Here is a 21,164-nt window from a genome sequence, read left to right on the forward strand (position 1 = left end):
CATTTTTTCCTTTTTGTCAGGCACCGTACTTGGAGGTAGTTAATATTAACTCCTTAGTACTAAGTAATTCTTGTGCCAGACATGGTTGAAATTGGCCCAGAGGTTCAAAAATAGTTAGTAGGAAGAATTGGCACATGAGTGCACAGAACTAAGGGACCGGATGACTGCTGCTGCCCATCACCATACGCCGTTAGCTGGTTGAGACTCAGCAGGATGTATGGGCTCTAGAAGCTTTGTAAATTTCAGCGCACCTGCATCAAATCTATGTCTCTGTTGTCTAGCCAGTTTCATTGCCATTTCAAAAGGGAAAATTTCCATTTTCCTTAATTCTTTTCTCTTGGTTTCCCTTGTTGTTAATGAGGGAAAGATGTCCAGATCATCTCTCATATTTCTGTTTATCTGAATTTGTTGCAACAGATAATTATCAGCCACAAGAGGAAATTGCACACATCCTAGGAAGTATGTGAAATCTTGCTTTTTTGTGCCAAAGTGGTTTATGGTTGCATTGCCACAAACCTCAAAACATGCCTGGAAATTTAGTCCTATTTACTTTTATCTTTCATTTCTTCTTTTAATGCTATAAAAGATAGGATAGTGAGAGAAGAGTTAACTAATTTTATCTTTTAATATTGTTTTGAATAGATCAGTTATTGCAGTTTCTAGCCTGCTTGTAATTATCCAGATTGCTTTTATCCTCTTTTTTTAAAGCAGAAACTGTTTCATATTTTCTAGTCGTATGGCACCATCCCCAGCTTTGTAGCTTTATTAAAATGCAGTTTTACATAACAGCTTTTTTGTAATTCAGTCACAGAAATTTTCTGATCTCCATCCAAATGTAGTGCATTGATCCTTCATTTTACTTCTGTCTCTCTTTTCTTACCTTATTCTCATTAGTCAGAAGTATCAACATTATTGTTCACATTCAGAAAATAGATTTTGGACCCCACTAGATTGTTTTTGATGTTGTTTAAGCCCCTCTTATAGTTTATATAAATCCTTTATTTTACTTCTCTTTCTCTAGTTTGTTAAAACAAACAAACAAACAAAAAAAAAAAAAAAACTACTGTTATTCTGTTATTTTAATATTCTTTGCAAAGACTAACTCGACATTTTGATAGTTCACATTTTGTCCCTCTATCTCCTGAAGATGCAGGTAGGTTTGATAATCAGTCTTTTCTGCCAATTCCATGACTTTTTCTAATACTTTATTTCCTGATATGTATTTGAAGCCTTTTGTTTAAAAGTTGGACCCCCTTGTTAGGGTCTGCCAAGAATTGTCTTTAAGCTGCAGTGCAGCAGAACATTTTCATAGAGTTCTCAGTATTAAACATTTGTCCTAACCAGTCCACAGTCCCCAAAGGGATTTGGCAAATAGTTTCTTCTGGTGATGACAGACACTTGTTCTGTGACCAAAGCCCTGAACATCAGATAAGCAAATTAGTTCAACTACAGTAACCAAGGTCTTTCTGCTACCTAAGTAGGGAAAATATCCACATTGCTTCCACCTACTCATATCTTCTCAGAGCTATGTAAGGAATCTGGGAAAAAAGGGCACGTGTCTGATGTGCAAGTAGACAACTCTAAGGTATAACAGCAATACAATAGAAGAGTTATATGTTACTCCATTCTGAGAGTTACTCCATTCTGATATAACAAGTTGGTTTACTTTTCAATTCATTGAAATAAAAATTATTTCACAGAAGTATTTTTTTTCTTAATGTGAAGCATATCAACAGCTGTCATGGAGAAGGTAGAATCTTCATCACTGCCATTCTTTTAAAAATTAGTTATTCAGATGGTTGTCCTTTCAACCTGAATTGTGAATGGCAAAGGATTATGGTTCAATCCAGCTCTGTGGTGAAAGGGACTGGATAGATTATTTCTTCAAGTCCTTTCCAGCCCTATGTGTGAGAAATCTGCATTTATATTTGTGTTAGTGACTGCATTTGCTCTGTGTTATTTATACTTAGCAGCTATACCGAGCAAGGGAGCTAATTCAGCAGTGGTACAGATATGTATTACTTCTGTTGTTCCAGGAAGGATTTCCAAATAACAAGGAGCCTTAAAAGGCAGCTTCACCTATGAGAAAGTATCAGATTGAACATTTTGAAGGAATTTTCTGCACTTATTACAAATTAAAGCTCACCCCAAAATTTCCAATATATAGCATGGATATACCAAATATCTAAATATTCAGTGATATGCCAAATTGTAGCCCAAGTTTGACTACCTTAGAGATTGGTGGTAGCCTTTCTATAACAAACACACTCGCAGAATGTTATTCTTTTTGACTTCTGTACTTAGGGGAAATTTGTAAAAATATTGCTTACTAGATTAAAAAAAAAAAAAAAAAAAAAAAAAAAAAAGTTGAAAATTTCCCACTTGTTCCCTTTTGTATTTCAGGTATTGGTGGTAATCTAGTAGCTATTCAAGCTAGCAGAATTTCTACCTACCTCCATTTACATAGCATTCCTGGAGAACTGCCAGAAGAAGCCAAGGGTTGCTATTATCCATGCAGAACCTATTTTGGTACAGGTATGTATTAGTCACTTAGTTGTTAAAAATGTTGTCTCATGTCTCCTCTTTTTCCCCCTATATGACTGTGCCCCCAGTGAGAGACTCAATTTGTATGCAATTCAGAGGCAGCAGAGGTCTGGCAGTTTCCTTTGCCTGCAGCTGTTCACATGTGACAAACACAAGCAACTCCCTGCAGGAGCTGGTGCATAGAGAGTTAGAGGGAGAAAGGCATAACTTTGGCAAGACTCAGACATAGGGACTGATCAGGCAGGGCACTGATGATATCAACTCAGAAGGATTTCAACCTTTAACATACCTTGTTTCCCCGCTCTTAATCTTTGTCATTTAACTCCAGAGTTCAATCTACTATCCTGTTTGGACCAAACTTTAATATTATTGCTAAGCCTAGTCCCTGTTTTCCATTCCCCATTTGCCATTTCTTTCTAGATTCTTTCCTCACAGTTTATTTCTTCCCTGTAGTTCCCCCTTCCTAACAACATAGTATCTGTACTGAAATTTGATGTTACAATAGAATGTATTACACATTAATATTTAGGAAATGCATTGAGATGTGAAAATAGTAAATGTAGGATTACCTTTTAGAAACATAAGATACTTTTGAGGATTATTTGAGTATAGTGTCTTTCCTACAAAGGCTCTATGAAGTCAGTGCAGCTCTAAAAAACTTGATGCTATTACATAAGTACAGAACCAAAACAGATGTAGGAAATGCACTGATTGACAGCACACAGTTTGCACAGTCTTCTGGAACGGCCTTGCTTAACTTTACTGGCAGGCATTAGGGATGACTTTTTTACCCCTGTGGAAAATCTCAAGATTTTTTTTTTTTTTTTTTGGTTAAAAATAATTCCTGCTGTTCCACAATAGCCAATGCTGTGAAATTTCAAAATGTCTTTTTATATTAAAATAAAAATATGATGTAGTAATTAAAGAGACTAACTGAATTTTGTTGTTGTTGTTGTTGTTATAGGAGTAAATAACAAATCAGCCCAAGTTCTGCTTCTTTTGGTGATTCCTGGACACCTAATTTTCTTGTACACCATCCATTTAATGAAAAGCGGCCACACTTCCTTAACTCCTATCTTTATAGCAGTATATTTGTTTGCAGCTCTGCTACAGGTAAGAAAAAGTACAACTTGAAAATGCTCATAGAGTTAAGTTCCTGAAGAAAATCATGTGTTATCTTATTTCTGAAATTTCATGAATAAGTAAAAGAGGGTATGGTTATTACAGACTTTCAGCACAGTTATGAAGTAACTAATTATCTCCACATGCATATTGCTTACAAAGGTGTATCAGTATTGTGAGTGATTTTCAGAAGATTCATGACTACATTATTTCACAGTCATCCATCTTGCACTTTCACATGCTTCTTGGCACCATTGCATCTAAAACCCCAATCATTTTAATCAACTAGAGGGGAGATGGAGAGATGGAAAAGTAACACTTATGAATAATGAATACATCAAGAAAATTCTCAAAGTAATCTCCCACAGTGGTTTCTTAAAATGGTTCATGGTACTGTTTTAGTTAACACAGTCAAAAATGTAGCAGATGAGAATGTTATTGCTTGGTACATTTTTAACATTTATTAAAGTTTAAATTAGTGTAACAGTGATCAGTGGTCACTGTACAAGAAATCGTAATTGCATTAATTGTCAAACAGTGTTCATTATTTGGTGTGTTCCTATGTAGTTGGTCTGTCCACACCCAGCAGTGGCATTTCATGAAAGATGCCTTTTGAAAAACCAATGTCTTAATGTGAACTGATTTCTCTAAGAAAAATCACTAATATAAAATGAAATATTTTTGCTAAATCCACAGCCAATTTTTAGCTAAAACTTGGCTGAATTAACTGTAGTGCTTCGTTGTTCTTTCGAAACGAAAATAGAAATTTAATGTTATACAATAAAAATACAGTTGAATTATCCATATGTTAAATGTATATATGCATTGTTTCTAAAATTAGCCAACTTATTTTTAAAATGCAAACAATATCATCACCAATCAATCCTTTAAAAAATCATAATTTTAATGTCCTGAATTGTCTGTGTTTATCACACTGCTATTTCAATAAGGATAGGTTTTGAAGACCGCTGCTATTTTAATTTTATATGTGAATTCTATACTCTTTTCGTAGAATATAATTGGAAAGGTTCCAACCTTTGCAAGTGGGAACGTCGTAGTAAAAATTACAAAGCCATTTCTTTTAATTTTCCTCTTTCATGCTATTCCTAGATTCCAGCCTTAAGACTTGTTTTATACTGTGTTTTCCTGAGGAAATTACAGAATCACAGAATCACAGAATCACAGAATCTCTAGGTTGGAAGAGACCTCAAGATCATCGAGTCCAACCTCTAACCTAACACTAACAGTACCCACTAAACCATATCCCTAAGCTCTACATCTAAACGTCTTTTGAAGACTTCCAGGGATGGTGACTCCACCACCTCCCTGGGCAGCCCGTTCCAGTGCCTCACAACCCTTTCAGTAAAGAAATTCTTCCTAACATCTAACCTAAAACTCCCCTGGCGTAACTTTAGCCCATTCCCCCTCGTCCTGTCACCAGGCACATGGGAGAACAGGCCAACCCCCACCTCGCTACAGCCTCCTTTAATGTACTTATACAGAGCAATAAGGTCACCCCTGAGCCTCCTCTTCTCTAGGCTGAACAAGCCCAGCTCCTTCAGCCGCTCCTCATAGGACTTGCTCTCCAGGCCCCTCACCAGCTTCGTCGCCCTTCTTTGGACCCGCTCAAGCACCTCGATGTCCTTGTCATTCATTCTGTCTATTCTATCTGTTTCTTCTTTCTAATAACTTTTGAATCCTTTGGCCCATTTCAGTCAAGTATTTCTAAGATTCAGGTCTCTCAGTGACATGAAGTCTCTATTAGCTTAATAAAAACAGGTGGGGAAAAAGAGTCCCTGTTAATGTCTCTACTGAAGGTAAGAATGAAGTGTGTGTGGTTTCAGCCATTATTATATTTCAACAATTTCACATGGGAGTCAAGCTCAAGGCATAAATCCATATGAAATCCATATGATTCTCCCGTTCACAGAACTACAATCATAATATGTTCAGGGCTACAAATCTTCTTCTGCAGCAAAAGGACGGGGTAAGGTGTGAGAAATGTAGAGGTTAGCTAAAAATTGTCTGAAGCTCTAGGGCAGGATTTTAAGATCACACAGTAGTTCAGGGCTGGTGCTGGCACAAATACACACACACAGCTGATTTTTGTAAATCAGAGCATTCAGTTTTGCAGTCTCCATTACAGAATAAATCTCCATTACAATCCATAAAGGCACATCTGATTTTCTTGATTTTTCACCTGGAAAAGCAGAGAGCATTTTTTTTTTTTTTTTTTTTTCCCTCTCCTTTTTGTAGATGATTTTTTCCCTCTTCACCTTCTGTCTTTAGCTGTACCAGGCAGCTTGAGATGTATTTATTTTGAAACCAAGTAACAGTATTGCACACACACTGTAAATTCTCATGGGTCTTGACAGATTTACAGTTTGGAACCCCGTGGTTTTTGACACCTTCTGAAAATATTTAATGAGATTCTTTTCCTCGTTTTCATTATTCTGGCATTTTTCTAGTAGTGATTATCATGGTATTACATACCAATAATTACAGCAGCTTTTAATTTTACAGAGAAAAATTCTTGCATTAACCCATAAATCTTGAATGCATTTTACTTACCTGTCCTTCTGATGAGCTTCCCTGCTGCAGATTGTACATTTTTCATTTCTCAAGGAAAACACTTCAATATTAGTACTCATACCTCTTCCCCTTTTCACTGAAGTCATCTACACACCTGGATATACTAAAGAACAGTTTTGAAACTGTCATTTATTTTGTGTTTTTACAAACCAACATCTACTGATCTCATTGTTCCAGAAGTTTTTATATTTTTGTCCTTCCAATGACAGCTTTTCAGCTCTGCTGTAAAACTGAAAAAACACATAGCTGATTACTGTCATTTCAACTATCAACAAAACAAATCGAATGACAGTCTCTTGAGCAATGAAAGATGTGCGTTCTAGCTCTTTTTTTCTAATGTATTGGACTTTGCATTTATTTTCAGTTTGCATGGGAGGCATCTGAAAATAGATGTCAAGAATTACAATCCTGCATATAAGAAAGCTTTAATATCTTCTCTTCCATGTTTGAGATTATCATTTAATAGAGCATAGGGATTCCCAAAGGTGAGAGTTAATTACGGTTAGTCCAGCGTTCGAGGAGGTTTGATGCCAGTACTTTGCCCTTTCTAAGTCATTTCCTATATTTAGCTGGAGAGGGTAAATGAGCAGCTGAATAATTATTATGGCAATATACTATCTATCTACATTTTTCCACTATTAAAAAATACATCTGCCAAATTAAAAAAAAAATAACAACAGCAATGTGAAAATTATATCTTTAAAAATCAAGTGACTTTTGTAAGATTACATGATTATTTCATGATATGTTTTAGAGTGGACTGAAAGAGATTTTTAATTACCTTAAAAATCTATGTATTTTTTTTGATTATCCAGCCCTGTGTTTCTTTAAAGTGGAGACGAAGGGGTTAGGGAAATGACAAGATTAGAACTGGAATGTTAGAAAAAAAATCAAGGAAGATTTTACATGAAAGCTCTAATCACAACTTATATTTATTTATCTGTTGCTCTCAGTTTATGCTATTGTACGTTATCTCTACAGTAAATTTGTAACATAAATGTGAATTCCTCTATTTGGCATTTTAACAAGACTTTTTCAGGTTGCCTGTAAACTTCAGTGTACTTCCCAAAGTGATAAAACATGATTTATTTGCATTGAAACCTCTACACAGTATTACTGAAATTCCTGTCAGGTAGTTAATTTCATTTTCATTCAATTCTGATATTATCATTGCTTGATTTATTTTTTTTTTCACCACTAATGCCTACCAGTTTCTTCACTCTATTCCTACCTGTTCTTAGATATTCTGTCTCCTGAATGTTAAATAACTGAAATATTTATGGAAAATAAAAAATTAAAATGGCATGCAATTAACAATATGATTTAGTTATTATACACTATGTAGTAAAACAAAATGTAGTTTCTCTGAACATGCATTTGTTCTAAAAACATTAAGAGATTTTAAGTCATATGAGTAAACAGTATTGTGGTCTTCAATTTCTCCTCTCTGATTCTCTATGAACAAAACAGTTCAGGTTTTCTAGACATAAGAAACCACAGAAACTGTTTTATTTTATTTTGCTTTTATTTCATTTTCCTAATTTAACAGCACAGTTGGTCCTGTTCTTGAAAGACATACAAACTGTTGAAATGTTCTTGAAATACATTTATAAATAAGTTCTACTGAAATCCAAGGCAGAAATCCCCTTCCCTTCAGTGAGACTAGGATTTCACAAATATGTTTTAATAAAGATAGGGAGAACTGTACACATTTATATTATTCTGCATTCAGATTGAAATTTTCAGACTTGGGTCTGATCTGTGTTTATGAATGTTGGCGTCAGAGGAAAATATCTAAATCAGAAATATTATGAGGAATGTCATCTATGTACAAAGGCACCTGCAAGTACGTAGGATACTTCACATAATGCAGCATACAGTAGCTGAGCAAACCATTATGCACTAGTGAAAACAACTATATTGATCGTAAATGAGGTTTTGGATTTGATGAGTGGCATCTATTTATGAGGAATTTTATTTTCTTGAAAATTTTACAAAAACAAGTCACACAAACACACACCAGTATTCTGCAAGAAGACACAGTCTGGCTTTGGGCCAATAAAGAACACATTAATTAATCAAACTGCTCCCCACCTCTACCTCGCAAGGGCACAAGTATTTTTTAAGTTTATGAAGCTACGCACTGAGCAAAGTTTCACCTTCTGTCATGTCAACCTGAAGCAGAATGAGCGCAACACTGGAACTGCCAAGCCATCAGTCCTGGCACACTGCTCCGAGCGCTCAAAGGCAGCCTCTGTTCTTAATATTCTCACTGAGCCAATAAAATGCCCTCTAAGGAATTTTCACACCTACTAAGCAAATCTGAACACACAGTTACATTAAATACCCAGGGAATAAACAAACAATAGGAGGTTCCCAGAGCTATTACCAACCAAATTAGTAATTTTGAAGTGTGGTTGTTCTTATGCAAGGAAGATCAGGTGTCTACCCCTGAGAAGTAACCTCTGCAGTGCCTCAGAGCTGTTTGAGGCAACAGAAAACCAAGAATTCAGCAATATTCATAATGACTTACTGCACACATTAAAAACATCTTGGACTTTGCAGTAATCTGAGGATTTTAGCTACAGTATTGTCTACTTCAGTGTGGAAGAGTAACTCATGTAACTACTATTACTAAACTACTAAACTACTAAAAAGTAACTACTAAAAAGTAACTACTATTCATTATATAGAAATAAGGAATATTGTGTTTGTACAGGAACTATCATTGCATTTGAAATGCTGCTTTTTTATCTAATAGGAAGGATTACTTCCAAAGCGTAGAGGATGTAACTATTGGGGAGACTTCATGATTCAAGGAAATATGGAAATTAAGGTCCAAACCTGAACAGTTCTGCCTGTTCAATGCTTTTGCATTGCAGCATGAGAAACAGACTTGCCAGATTCATTGGGATCTGAATGTGGCCATCACTAGCTCTTTCACTTCCAGGCATGTTGCAGCCAGTGGTAGGAGCCTGGCTCCAAAAAGTCATTAGCAGGGAAATTACCATTTTTACCTCCAGAAGGCTGTGTAGGTAGCACGACACACTGAGCTGCGCTTCAGCTGGTGCAGGTTGAACATACCTGAAGACTTAATGGTCTGTGTTGCACTCCTAATCCAGACATCTGGCAAACAGCCTGAAGTTAGGACTGCCTTGGTCAGACCAGGGTGTCTGGCAAAGCTACAAAGAAAGCAAGAAGACAGTCAGGAATTTGGATTTAAGCTGTGGAATAAAGAAAAGTTCATTCACACAAAATTACATGGATACAATCCAACTGATTTAGAAACACCTTCAGCTAAAATGGTACAATCTTTTTGACTTAAATGCGGTGTTAGTCTTAGATGAATTTATGTTTTGTTGTCTGGGTGGTTGGATATCAGAGTGCTGTGCACTTCAGACAGAAAGCAAGTAATTATACATACTGCCTGTACACATGCAACACAAAGGTTTTATATAAAGAATTGAACTGGCATTACCAAGAATGTCTTCAGTCTGCAGATAGGCTCCTGTCCTTGCTCCCAACACAATTGCTATGCAGGGTTTGTAACTTGTGTTTACTGTTCTTCTGTCTCAGGATTGACTGATAGCAGAAGCAGTGTCCATGCCTGGCCACAGTCTGGCCTACAAGCACAACTCCACTGACACTGGCACTGTAACGCCGGTTTATTGTGTTAGGCTAAGAAAGGAGCGTCAGACAGACATATGTGTTGCCTTTTCTTGACCTCGATATAGTGGCAGTAGTTTCTAAAAGAGTGTGGAGAAATGCATGGGGTTTGTAATGTCTTAATTTGCTGCATCAGGAGTTTCCAAAGCTCATTACCCAAAGTCCTAAATTAGCTTGGAAACTGATTTAAGTTAAACTGGTGAGACTTTTGTGTATAGACATGCCGCAACTGCTTGCTGTATCCATTTATGTACTTGGATTGAGTCCAGGAGGACAAAAGACTAGCGAAGTGTATTCATTATTGATGAGTGTTGTTTGAGAAGCAAGCTGTTGTATAATGAGTGGGCTGGATCTTTTGCAAGGTATCCATGTTCACTACCAAAGAGAATGAATCAGTGGTTCCAAACCACAAGATAGCTAAAACACAGATGATGATAGCAAGAGGGAACAGCATTATTTATTTTTTTTTTACTGCCAGCCACAAATGCATGCTTGGAGAAGATAGACGGTGACTATTTTCCCCTGGACATGATACGTGTGTAGAGCCTGCACAGACTACAGAATTTTGGCTGTAGGCAATGGAAATTCAGCAAGTTCAGCATAAATCTGTTAGGAATGCTTTTGAGTTACTACTTAGTTTCACATTAAGTCATCAAAAGCCATTTAAAATCTGAGAAATGTAATGTATAATTTCAAAATTTACTTGATGAAGGGTCAAAACCACTAAAAGACCTAAATCATAAATTTGATGAGAATGATGTTGGAGTCAGGACACAGTAGTCTTTGTCTTTTTGGGGCTTTTCAGTAATGATTCTATCCATATATATATATATGTATTATATAGAATATAAATGTACGTGTATGTGTGTGTATATATATATATAAACTTACTGTTGAATTTTATGGATGTATATGAATTATCACGAATTACCAGATCTTTTAATGGTTCCATTATAGGTGAATTTCAAGTCAGTGTGAGGTTGAGAGTAAAGCAGAATTAAAATTCACTTGAAAAGAGGTTACCACAGTTAATTTGCATCTATGTTTTCAATCTAAAGTAAAGGAACAAAACTATTTTGCAATGCACCTTCAGGTGGAAACAATTTAAGGTGAATCAGCGGTGCTAATAAGATTCAGGAGATACTGTCCATCTAAGCCATGCAAAAGAAACTGCTAAAAGGTCTTGGTTCTGCATACTAAACTAGTAGCTGAATTTTAATAATGCCCATATGAAAAAGCAAATCATATGAAAAAGCAAATCAGAGCAATCAATGTGAAAGCCATTATTAACATGAAAGATTCAAATCATTTTCTTACAGAGATTATGCAGTTGATTGTTACACTTTTTATATTTTTTATCACTTGCCCTACTCTGAATTTGACACACATTCCCTGATTAAACACGGTCATCCCATATGAAAAAAGAAAATTATTATGGCATCCTGCAATGTATCAGCTAGGCTACTGAGAGTTTAGACAGCATTATGAATGTTTGGAGGCAGGTTTATATTTTTTATTTGAAATAATAGATTTTTTGAAGTCATGAGGAACTGATTACATGAGAACATGCAGATAACTTTTAGAGGAGCTTACTGCATGCAGAAAAACAAAACAAAACAAAATAAACTTTTGTTTAGCTAAACTTGTTATTTGTATCTAAAGATCTGCATGGAATGAAAGCAAGTTTTGGCAAGAACAAAGGAAAAAAATGTTTTAGAGTGTATAATGTTCCCATTTCTAGTTTTGTAACCATTAGATTAGAGCTTTAAGTAGTGAGACTCGCTTTTATTTAAGCATCAGTGTTCAATTTCAGTCTCAATATGATATTTCTGATTTGAAATGAATATCATAAAACTCAATATCTAGAATTAATTTTCATTTCTGTCCTTTCTGTCCATAATAATATGCATGCTTACACACCTTATTTTCAGATTCTTCATCATTAGGGGTTAATAAAGACTTATCTCCTGCTCTTTTCTTCCCTCCCTCCTTCTCATTCTTATTGCTATATTCATTAAGCAGTGTCTCTCGTCTTCTATCTTCTGAGGACCTATTTTTGATAATGTGTCCGATGCACATTTTTACAAATGCACATTTATAAATAGAAAACATTAGTCATTATTGGGATACTCGTGTTATATTCCATTAGTCTGGTGATGTCTTTAGTTTCATTCTCCTCAATTTTGATTGTCTTTCCTAAAGAGTAATAACTTAGTGTTGCCTTCCTTTAAAAATATTAAAACATCTGGAATTTTGCCTGTATTTTTGCAATCTTTGTTCTGGGCTTTCTTTTCCTTATCAGTGACTATAATTTCTCCCTTTTTTTAGTCAGATCTTAATGTGTATAGCTACTAGTTATTTTTTTACCTTAACCCTCAGGGTTATCTCTTTCTTCAGTCTTGAAGAATTCCTATGGTTGAGTTTCATAATTCTACTACTACTCATCTCTCGTGTTCTTGTAAAAGGCACTTCATTGTTCTCCTCTTCCTCTGTATATTAAATCATTTTAAAATATTAGCTCACATATTGTACAACAGTTCTGCATACATTTTCAAACTTCTCTTATCACTTCCCTACAGCATTTCATGTTAAACAGGTGATTTTTGTTTCTCTCTTTTTTTTTTTCCCATTTTTTGTTTCTCATTTTTTTTTGTTTCTCATTAGACTTTTCTGTGATGTTGATACCTTTATTTTTTCTCTCAAGAACAGTTGGCTTTCAGTTTAAGCTATGAAGGCTTTCTTATTCATAGAACGCGAGCAGAGAAGTAAACTGAATTTGTACTGCTGTGCCATCTGCATGATTTTGCTGAAATCATTAGAGGTCACAGATGAAGCCCAGCAAAAAGGACTCTGCCACAAAACTGTCTCATAATGTCCTGTGTAGTCTTCCACCTACGCCTTAGTAACCTTTCCTTTTTATTAATCTTTGCTCACCTTTAGACTTCTCTGTTTGCCCTGTTTTGTTTTTTTTTTTTTTTCTCACCTGTCAGATCTTTGCAAGTGACTTTTCTGATCACTTTCTTATTCAAGAACTGTCTTACTTTCAGAAAAGTCAGCAAACTCATAGTAGAGCTTTTGTTTATTTTTGTGAAAAATAACAGTTGATTTATGACCTTGATTCTTCCTTCCCCACCCTTAACATTCATAAAAAGAAAAATCTCATCAAAGATTTGAGTCACATTGATTGACTTCTGTCTTGCAACACCAACTACTGTAGCTATACCTTTCTTACCAACTAAGTAACTATTTCTAAAAACTGATCTGTATAATTCTCAAATGCTAGTGAGCCATGCAAATGCATGATGATAGCATTATTCCTTCCCCAAAATGAAGACTGGTAAACTATAGTCCTATAATTTATCCTGTAAGGACTATGTCCCAATAGCCATCATACACTATTATAACCATCAGTTAATAAAATGCATTATAACTTTTTTCCTATTACTTACAGAAGCCAGGTTTGTTGTATTTTGCATTGTATGTTATGGACCCATAAGTTAATATATCAAAAATAAGTATTTGTGAAGATTCACAGAACTTAATTTCCAAACTACCTAATTTTCACAAAAGTCTAAGTCAGTTGCTGTAGGATGGAAAATATATGGAAAAATCTAAAGTTTTCATGTAATGATTTTTAAAAGACAAAAATGTATACTGTCATTTAAGATGGATGGTGTATGTTATATCTAATTGGTTGTGAAATATAAATACATTATAAGTTATTCTTGGAGCGAATGCTCTCATCTTCTAATAGAACACGCGTAACTATTGTTGCTGTGGGGCACTACAGAGCCTTCTGTGTACATCCTGTAGGGAATGGTAATGTACAGTATCTTTTATAAACAGACCTCTTTTTGTCTGTGGTAGAAGAAAGAGCCGACTCAAAGAATCTGATAGTCTTCCAAAGAAAACATCTGTTTTAAATATATTTGTTTGGATTCCAGTAAGCACACCTAGGACTTGCATAATTAGCTTAGACTACAGAGTTCCTTTTTCAGCAGATATGTTTATATAAATAAACCATGCATTTTTCATGAAGCAAATACAAACCCCCCAGGTTTGTGTTTTAAAATGTACTTTTGCAAGGCAAAGATTAATCGGGTATAACTTTTTCAACACAAATTTTTATATGACATTTGTTTTACTGTATTTTGTATTGCTGGGAAGAGTCTTGCAATGATCATATCAGTATTTCAGCAAAGGAGTGCATACATGTATAAAGATGGTTTTTATTTCAATAATTGCTCACTTAGGAAATAAAATGAATTTTGTACATTTTACTACTTTCGTTGCTGTTCTTCTAAATGTACATAATAAGACTTCTTGAAAAGCAATATGGTAATAACTCTTAAGTTTATGCTTTCTAAAGATCTGATTAACTAAAATGCATAAAATATAAAAGTTTATCTCCGCTTAAGCAGATTTGTAGAAGAGACAGGAAATTAGTAGTCTTTTCTCCATTCATCTTGTGCTGTGCCACACCACATGATTCTACTGAACCAGAATCTCGTATTATACAGCTGCACAACATTAAAAGAATTCTTTTCTAAAACTGGATTAATAATTATGCATACCTTTGGTATTAAGATCAAACTTCCTGAATGTTCAGGCATTCACAGTTGGGAATGAAATCTTTTACTTTGGGATGAATTCAGCCTGGAGTGACAATTTCGTAATATATATTGCAGGTGTGCCTTATACAGAAGGGCTGAAGATGGTATTTCACGCCTCAGAGTAGCTGCTAGGCTGTTTTCAGTGGTTCATACAGTCCAGGTGAAAATGTTCCTAATCTGACCCCATATTCTTTATATGGTGTCTGATTTCAGGACTGATCTAGGTGTCTGGATACAAGAGCTATGCCTGTGTTGAGTGCTTTCATCTGGGTAACATCAGTCAATTCTGAGTGATCTTGAAACCCCGGTTATGCTCTCACTACTCAGAGTGATGTCTTTTGTAGAAAATGCAATCACACATTTGGTTGGTGTTTTTTTGTTTGTTTGTTTTGCCATTGTCAGCAATCCTCAAGAATGGCCCTGTTGAAGAATGCTATCAATGATTCGTTATGTTCTTCCTACCCGTGTGCATTATTTCCTGGGAGAAATGGACTAAGTGTCCCTGTCTCTAGTTGTGGGGAGTTTTAATCCAAAATTAATACACCTTCATTATTTAAATTTTTCAAAAGCAGTAGTATACAATATTGTTAAGTACTAAGGTGATAACAATGTTGGCTGTTGACTCCCTTTCAGTGGAATTCCAATGATACTAATACAGATTTTGGTCATTTGCTGTTCTGTAGGTGTTTACTCTGCTATGGATTGCCGACTGGATGGTGCACCACTTCTGGAAAAAAGGGAAAGATCCTGACAGTTTTTCTATCCCTTATCTCACTGCACTGGGAGATCTACTTGGAACTGCCTTACTAGCCGTAGGTTTTCATTTTCTGTGGCTCATAGGTGACAGAGATGGTGATGTCGGCGATTAATTATTTCAGTGGATGCAATGACTTTTCCCGGAATATTGAGAAGATCAATCATTCCATTTGAAGGTCCTCAAAATGATTGTTCCATTTGGTCTGAGTAAATCAAGTTGACACAGATATGAAACAGCCTTAATCATTTTTTTGTTGTTGTTCTGTTTTTGTTTGTGAAAAAGGATTGATCAAGGAGGATATTTGAGAACTTCAGACTGAAAACAAGGTGGATGGCTGCTAATTGAAAATATCTGAGTAGACACAACCAAGGACATGACAACCCTTTATCAGATTTTAAATTTTTTAAAGATCTGGTCTTTTAAATGAACAATTTCTTACGTGTAGTACAAACCAGAACAATCTTCAATCGCTCATTCAGTGGTGACAAAGAAGAAGGTAAAAAACAATCAGTGGCTTGCCTTGTCTTTTTAGCCCTAGAGGAAAGTGGGTACATGTTTTCATATTCCCACAGAGGTGGTTAGGAGACCTCAGATGAGTTCTCTTTCATAGACGTTACCTGATTAGTTGATACGTTCTTAACTTGCAATTTCAGTGCTGTAACTCTCTGACCATTGCAGGCTTGGTATCAATAATAACTGTTACAGCGATTTGAACCCTGATAGTCTAAATGTTTTGTCTCAAGCTTTATTGTATACTAATATGACCATCATCATTTCTGAAATCAGACACTTGAAAAGTGTCTGCAGGACTGAGCCCTTTTTCTTTCTGCCAAAAAGAGCAACCTAATCATTTTTGCTGTTGTAATTTATTATAACGAGAATATAGTACAGTCATAGAATGTGAGACTGACCTGATCCATAATAATGGATGAATTCTTAGAACTCCTTGTGCTGAAAAGTGTCTTTACATTTCGCAACTGAAAAAAATGTTTAACTAACTGATATTAATGGTGTTGTGATGGCCAGTATCCTGACTTTAATGAAGTATTTAGAGGTGTTGAATCAAACATAAATACTTACCCCTGATTAAAACTTAGGGTATATAAGATTATGTTGCATTTCAGGCACCTAGGAAGTTACGTGAACTTCTGAAATTCCAGAGTTACCCATGTCACCCATTTCAAAGCAAAAATCTCCATTCTTGCTAACAGGATTTCTGTTTTCAAGTTCTAGAAGTATTACAGTTAGTAAGGAATGACTGCTGCTGAATGATTTAACTTATTTCTAAATCTCAGTATTTCAAATAATGCATTGATCATGAGGACTCTGGTTGTCACTTTGGAAAAAAAATGTACTAAATGCTCTGTTTTAAAATCTAGTGGAAGTTCCTCATGGTGTATGTTTTTAAAGACTACAGCGTACATCCTAAATGCATAATTATATAAACATGTCAGACTTTAAATGTTGTGATCAGATGTTTTAAATTTTGAGACTTAAATTAGACAACTAAATCCATATATCAGCATATGTTGTAAACCAGTAAACATTAGTCATGCGAAGTATACATATAAATCGTCCCTTTTAATTTGATGGACCTACTCAGATGAATTAAGTTAATTATGTGCATAAGTGTTAATGGGACTTTTATAGGTGTTTGTCACCTTAAACTCTGTGGAAATTGAAAGTGTTTGCAATCCTGAAAATTAAACCAGCTATCCAGTGCCTACACATGGATTTAGATGCCTGACTTTTAGCACCCTCATATAAACGTTTTTATTTAAGCTTTTTCTTACGGTTATATGGCATAGTTGTTTGAATGAATCATATGTATTATGTCTTTTATTATGTGAAAGATGAAATCTTTCTAACTTCAGGTTCTCTGACTTTTCTTAGTTTGTATTAATGTTATTTAAAATAGTTGTATGTAGCATTGCAGGAAATATTCCCATTAAATTGTTTAAAATGGACTAGATGTAACTCTAGTTTTATTTTTTTTCAATAATGGCTATTTATTTTTGGTACAGACTTAGATGCAAGATTTTTTATTCTAATAGAACTGCCATCTGAATTGCCATTTCAACTAAATTGCCATTTCAAACACTTTTCTCATTAGACTTCCTGGATTCTAAAGTCCTTTTTAAATGACTTCCAGAATTCTTAATAATTAAAATTTCTTGAGATACTTGTGATCTTTGCTTATACGACACGTGAGGGAACTGTGGTATCTAGCCATAGCAGTATCCTTATTGTGTTAAATATTTTCACAGTAAATAAGCAACAACTGTTGGTACAGCCTGTTGCAAAAAGGTGAGTGATTAGATTGCAGAACTGGGGAGGAAATGTCAAATGGGCCAAATCCAGTGAAATTTGACAAGCAGAAATGTATGGTCAGGCTGGAACAATCTGGGCACAGTAACAATAAATGATGGGAAAGCATAATGGGAAACATGGTACTTGGAGAAGAGGAAAGTCATTGCATGACTGAGAGCAAAATCCGTATCGTGGGAAAGAAAGAGGTGCAAACTTTCACACAGCATTCGTTATGAGAGGCAGGAGCAAACAGAAGGTAGTTATTTGGAGAAAAGAAAAAAAAAAAAAGACACAGCCAAGCTTGTTTTTCAGGAAGGGAAAAAAAATGTAGCTGGTGTTGGAAGGAGCTGGAGAAGAAGTGGAAAAAGAGGTACTTTGAGGAATGGTGGATGCTGGAAAAAAAATGAACGTACTCAGTAAAGTATGATTGAAGAGGAGCCTGAGTGGGGAAAGAAGCGTGACATTGATGAAGCAGAGAAAACCTAGACATCTGGAGGGGGAAGGAGTAAATAATCTATGATGTGGAAAGGTTTTTGATTCATATGTGGAAGGGGCATTTAAAAAACATGCAGGTTTGCTAGCTCTTCTGCACAGTAGTATGAAGGAAAAAAGCTCTTATGCCCAAGTTTTGGAGGGCATATTATTCTGTTGCACGAGGATAACATGGGAGAAGGCACAAAAGAGTTACTGGATACCAGAGAATCTATCATCTGCTCAGAAACTTTACTAGCTAGACCAATTTTAACTCTGGTCAAGTCAGCCTTACTACAACATTCCACCAACTTGATTTTTAAGCTTATCCTAGTACAAGTCAGTTATTTTGATGTGTGTATGAGTAAGAAATGTTACCAAAAATTCTATTAAAGATAGGTATCAAGTCTTTTTTTGTACCATTCAGAGCATACAATCGAAAGGGACAGCCGGAGATAGTACTGTCTCTTGTTAACAAAGCAGATATATTTTATAAGCTTGCAGATAAAATGACAAATTCTTATTAAAATGAATTAAATATTTTCCTCCCCTCTAACTGGAGAAGATTCATTTGTACCTCCCTTTATAATTTCTAGAGTAATTAGGGCTATGGATGATTGACATCTATTTGCTTTTGTGTCAGCATGTAGCACTTTTTTTAACTCTTGTTCATATTACCTCATTTAACTTATTTAATCTGCAATTCACCTTAAAACTCCTTCTACAGCTTCTTGTACCATTTGCATTCTTCTGACAAGCTAGACCAGCCAGGAACTCCAGTGGCTTTGCCTTTTTGAGGTGTTATCTGCTACCTGATGCCAAGTAACAGTCAGAGCCGTCCTGTTTGGCCATTCCTACTGTCTACTTTTCTTTCCTCTACTTAAGAAATATCCAGAGGGTTAATAGAAGTAAGGGTGATTTATTTGAAATGCGCATTGTTTGGGATTTTGAAGGATTTTGTGACCTTCTCAATTGTTCTATCAGCATGCTTGAAAGGGAACAATTTCATTTGCTAAACTACAACTAAATGCGGCTTTAAATTTGGAGTCAGAAGCATTTTATACCATGGGTCTTTTCTTCTTCCGTGCAATGCTTTGAAATGATTTTTGCAATCTAGTGAGTTACTGAATTATTCCAGCTTATTTTTAGAGTAATTACATAGCTAAGACAGTTCCACAGCCTTATTATGCTATTTGACACAGGGAAGAGTGCTTCTTTTAACTACTCGGATCAATATTTTGAGGTTTTTAGCATCACTATATATCTTACACTGATCTGTGATATTTAAATTTGTGATATCCTCTACCACTCAGTTTATAATACAGTTTATAATACATTAATTTCTTTGGGGCTTTTAGAATGCTGATGAAAAAAATGGTGAGTAGCAAATTAATTTCAATTATTTTTGCAATTTACCAACTAAATTAGACTTTTCTCATACAAAGATTAAAATGGCATGAGGATTAAGGCTTTATAAATGCAGAATAGTTTGCAGAATCAGGGCTCCAAATAAGACTATCTTCTTTTTAATGGATTTGCTATTTCACTTCAGTTCTGAGCACCATGCAAGCTCTCTTAAGTCCAAGAATAAGGCATAATGCACACATTGGGAAGCGCTAGTATAAGCACCCTGTGAAATGAAGTGTTTGAAATTCATTGTTGTTATTATGGTAAAATTGCTATTGCAAAGAAGAGAGTCTCTTTAGAAGAGCAGAAAATAGCAATATAATATGCTAATTAAATTACCAACTGCTTAAAAAGGAGCAAGATGATGCTCAATAACGGTACTGAAGGTACCAGAGGCAACGTGAGGTCTCCAGTGTGATTTTTCTTTTCTTTTTGGCCAGGTTGTTCTGTCATATGCTCTATTAACTGTGATTTCTAATCCACTCCTAATGGAGTCAGTCTGTTCAGTTATCTTTTAGATCATCATTTTTCCACATACACTCCGTGTTATAAATCGGTTTTCAGTACATAACGTTGGGGGAGGAAAGAACTAGTAGAGGCATGGTTTGTCGTGAAAGTTTCCTTCTCATATTCATGAAGTCTTTGTATTAAATTCAATGAAAATTTGATCGTGTCATGCAGGATACTCTAGAGAACCTAATATTAACAGAACATGCATAATTCATGACTTAAGCTATGAACCGACATGTTTAGTAAATATGCGGAACTGCCATATTTTGTGGGGGTACCCAAGAGCAGTAATGTAGCCCTTAGCCATTCAGCATTGTCAGGCTTGGAGAACAAAGGGCTTCTCAAATGGAAGTAAGCTGTAAACTCCCTGTGCTGGATGGGCTTTGCTTTCTCTGCAGCTAAAAATCTAGTTTGGTTTCAGTCCTACTAGTTGTTTACTTAATGTGCAGGACAGTTCCTCATATGCTCTATTTATGTGTTTATTTCTCAGTTCGAACTATTCTTGAAATTTGTTTCTTTTATTTAACTAGCTTGTTTACGTGATTTAACATTCTTCAAATTGCTCATTTGGGAGTTTTCTCTGCAAGAGTTGATGAAAGTCTTGAGAAGTCAAAGAAGCGTCTTCCCCGAACAATTTGAAATCTGCTTTTTACAAGTGAAATAGGGTCCTGAATGCATTATTTCATAGACATCTTTGGGAATAATTGACTTCTTAATAGTGCCATGAGATTTAATATCTGTAAGTTCTCAGATTCACATTACAAGTTCTACTACAAACAAGATCTAAGAAGGATTTTATCTGTTTACTCATACTTGCTCTTGTCTCCTGGTTTTGATTAAGAAGTTGTTGCCATGTCCTGGCTAAAGCAGAACACCATTCTAATAACATTGACATTCTAAAGGATTTTCCAAAAATCAGGACCAATAATACTTGTACAAATTCAACTTATATTTGGAAGCAATCATCCACCAGGTTACTTTCCTATGAATCCTCTTAATTTTGTTAGTTTTAGATCAACCATTTTTTCCACTCCCTTTGAAGCAGGTGTTTTTCACACTGCTGACACATCCTTTTTTTTTTATTTTTTTCCCTCTTACAGTATCCAGGGTTCTGGAGAAACATTAAATGCTTCATCTCAGATGTTCTGAATACTGAATCAATTTTTACTCAA

The 21,164-nt window shown here is 35.3% G+C and overlaps 1 protein-coding gene across 1 annotated transcript in view; it reads left to right on the top strand.

The window, feature by feature from the left end:
- SLC41A2 (solute carrier family 41 member 2) overlaps window positions 1-17,261 on the top strand; it is a 59,570-nt gene extending 42,309 nt beyond the window's left edge. Inside the window, exons 9-11 of the mRNA XM_038180267.2 lie at window positions 2,404-2,535; window positions 3,509-3,657; window positions 15,221-17,261. Of these exons, the coding sequence (XP_038036195.1) occupies window positions 2,404-2,535; window positions 3,509-3,657; window positions 15,221-15,406 (467 nt within the window). The 3' untranslated portion in view covers window positions 15,407-17,261. The remainder of the gene's footprint in view (window positions 1-2,403; window positions 2,536-3,508; window positions 3,658-15,220) is intronic.
- Window positions 17,262-21,164: the final 3,903 nt, after the last annotated feature.

This window comes from Anas platyrhynchos, chromosome 1 (genome assembly GCF_047663525.1).
Source record: "Anas platyrhynchos isolate ZD024472 breed Pekin duck chromosome 1, IASCAAS_PekinDuck_T2T, whole genome shotgun sequence".
NCBI classification, from domain to species: domain Eukaryota; kingdom Metazoa; phylum Chordata; class Aves; order Anseriformes; family Anatidae; genus Anas; species Anas platyrhynchos.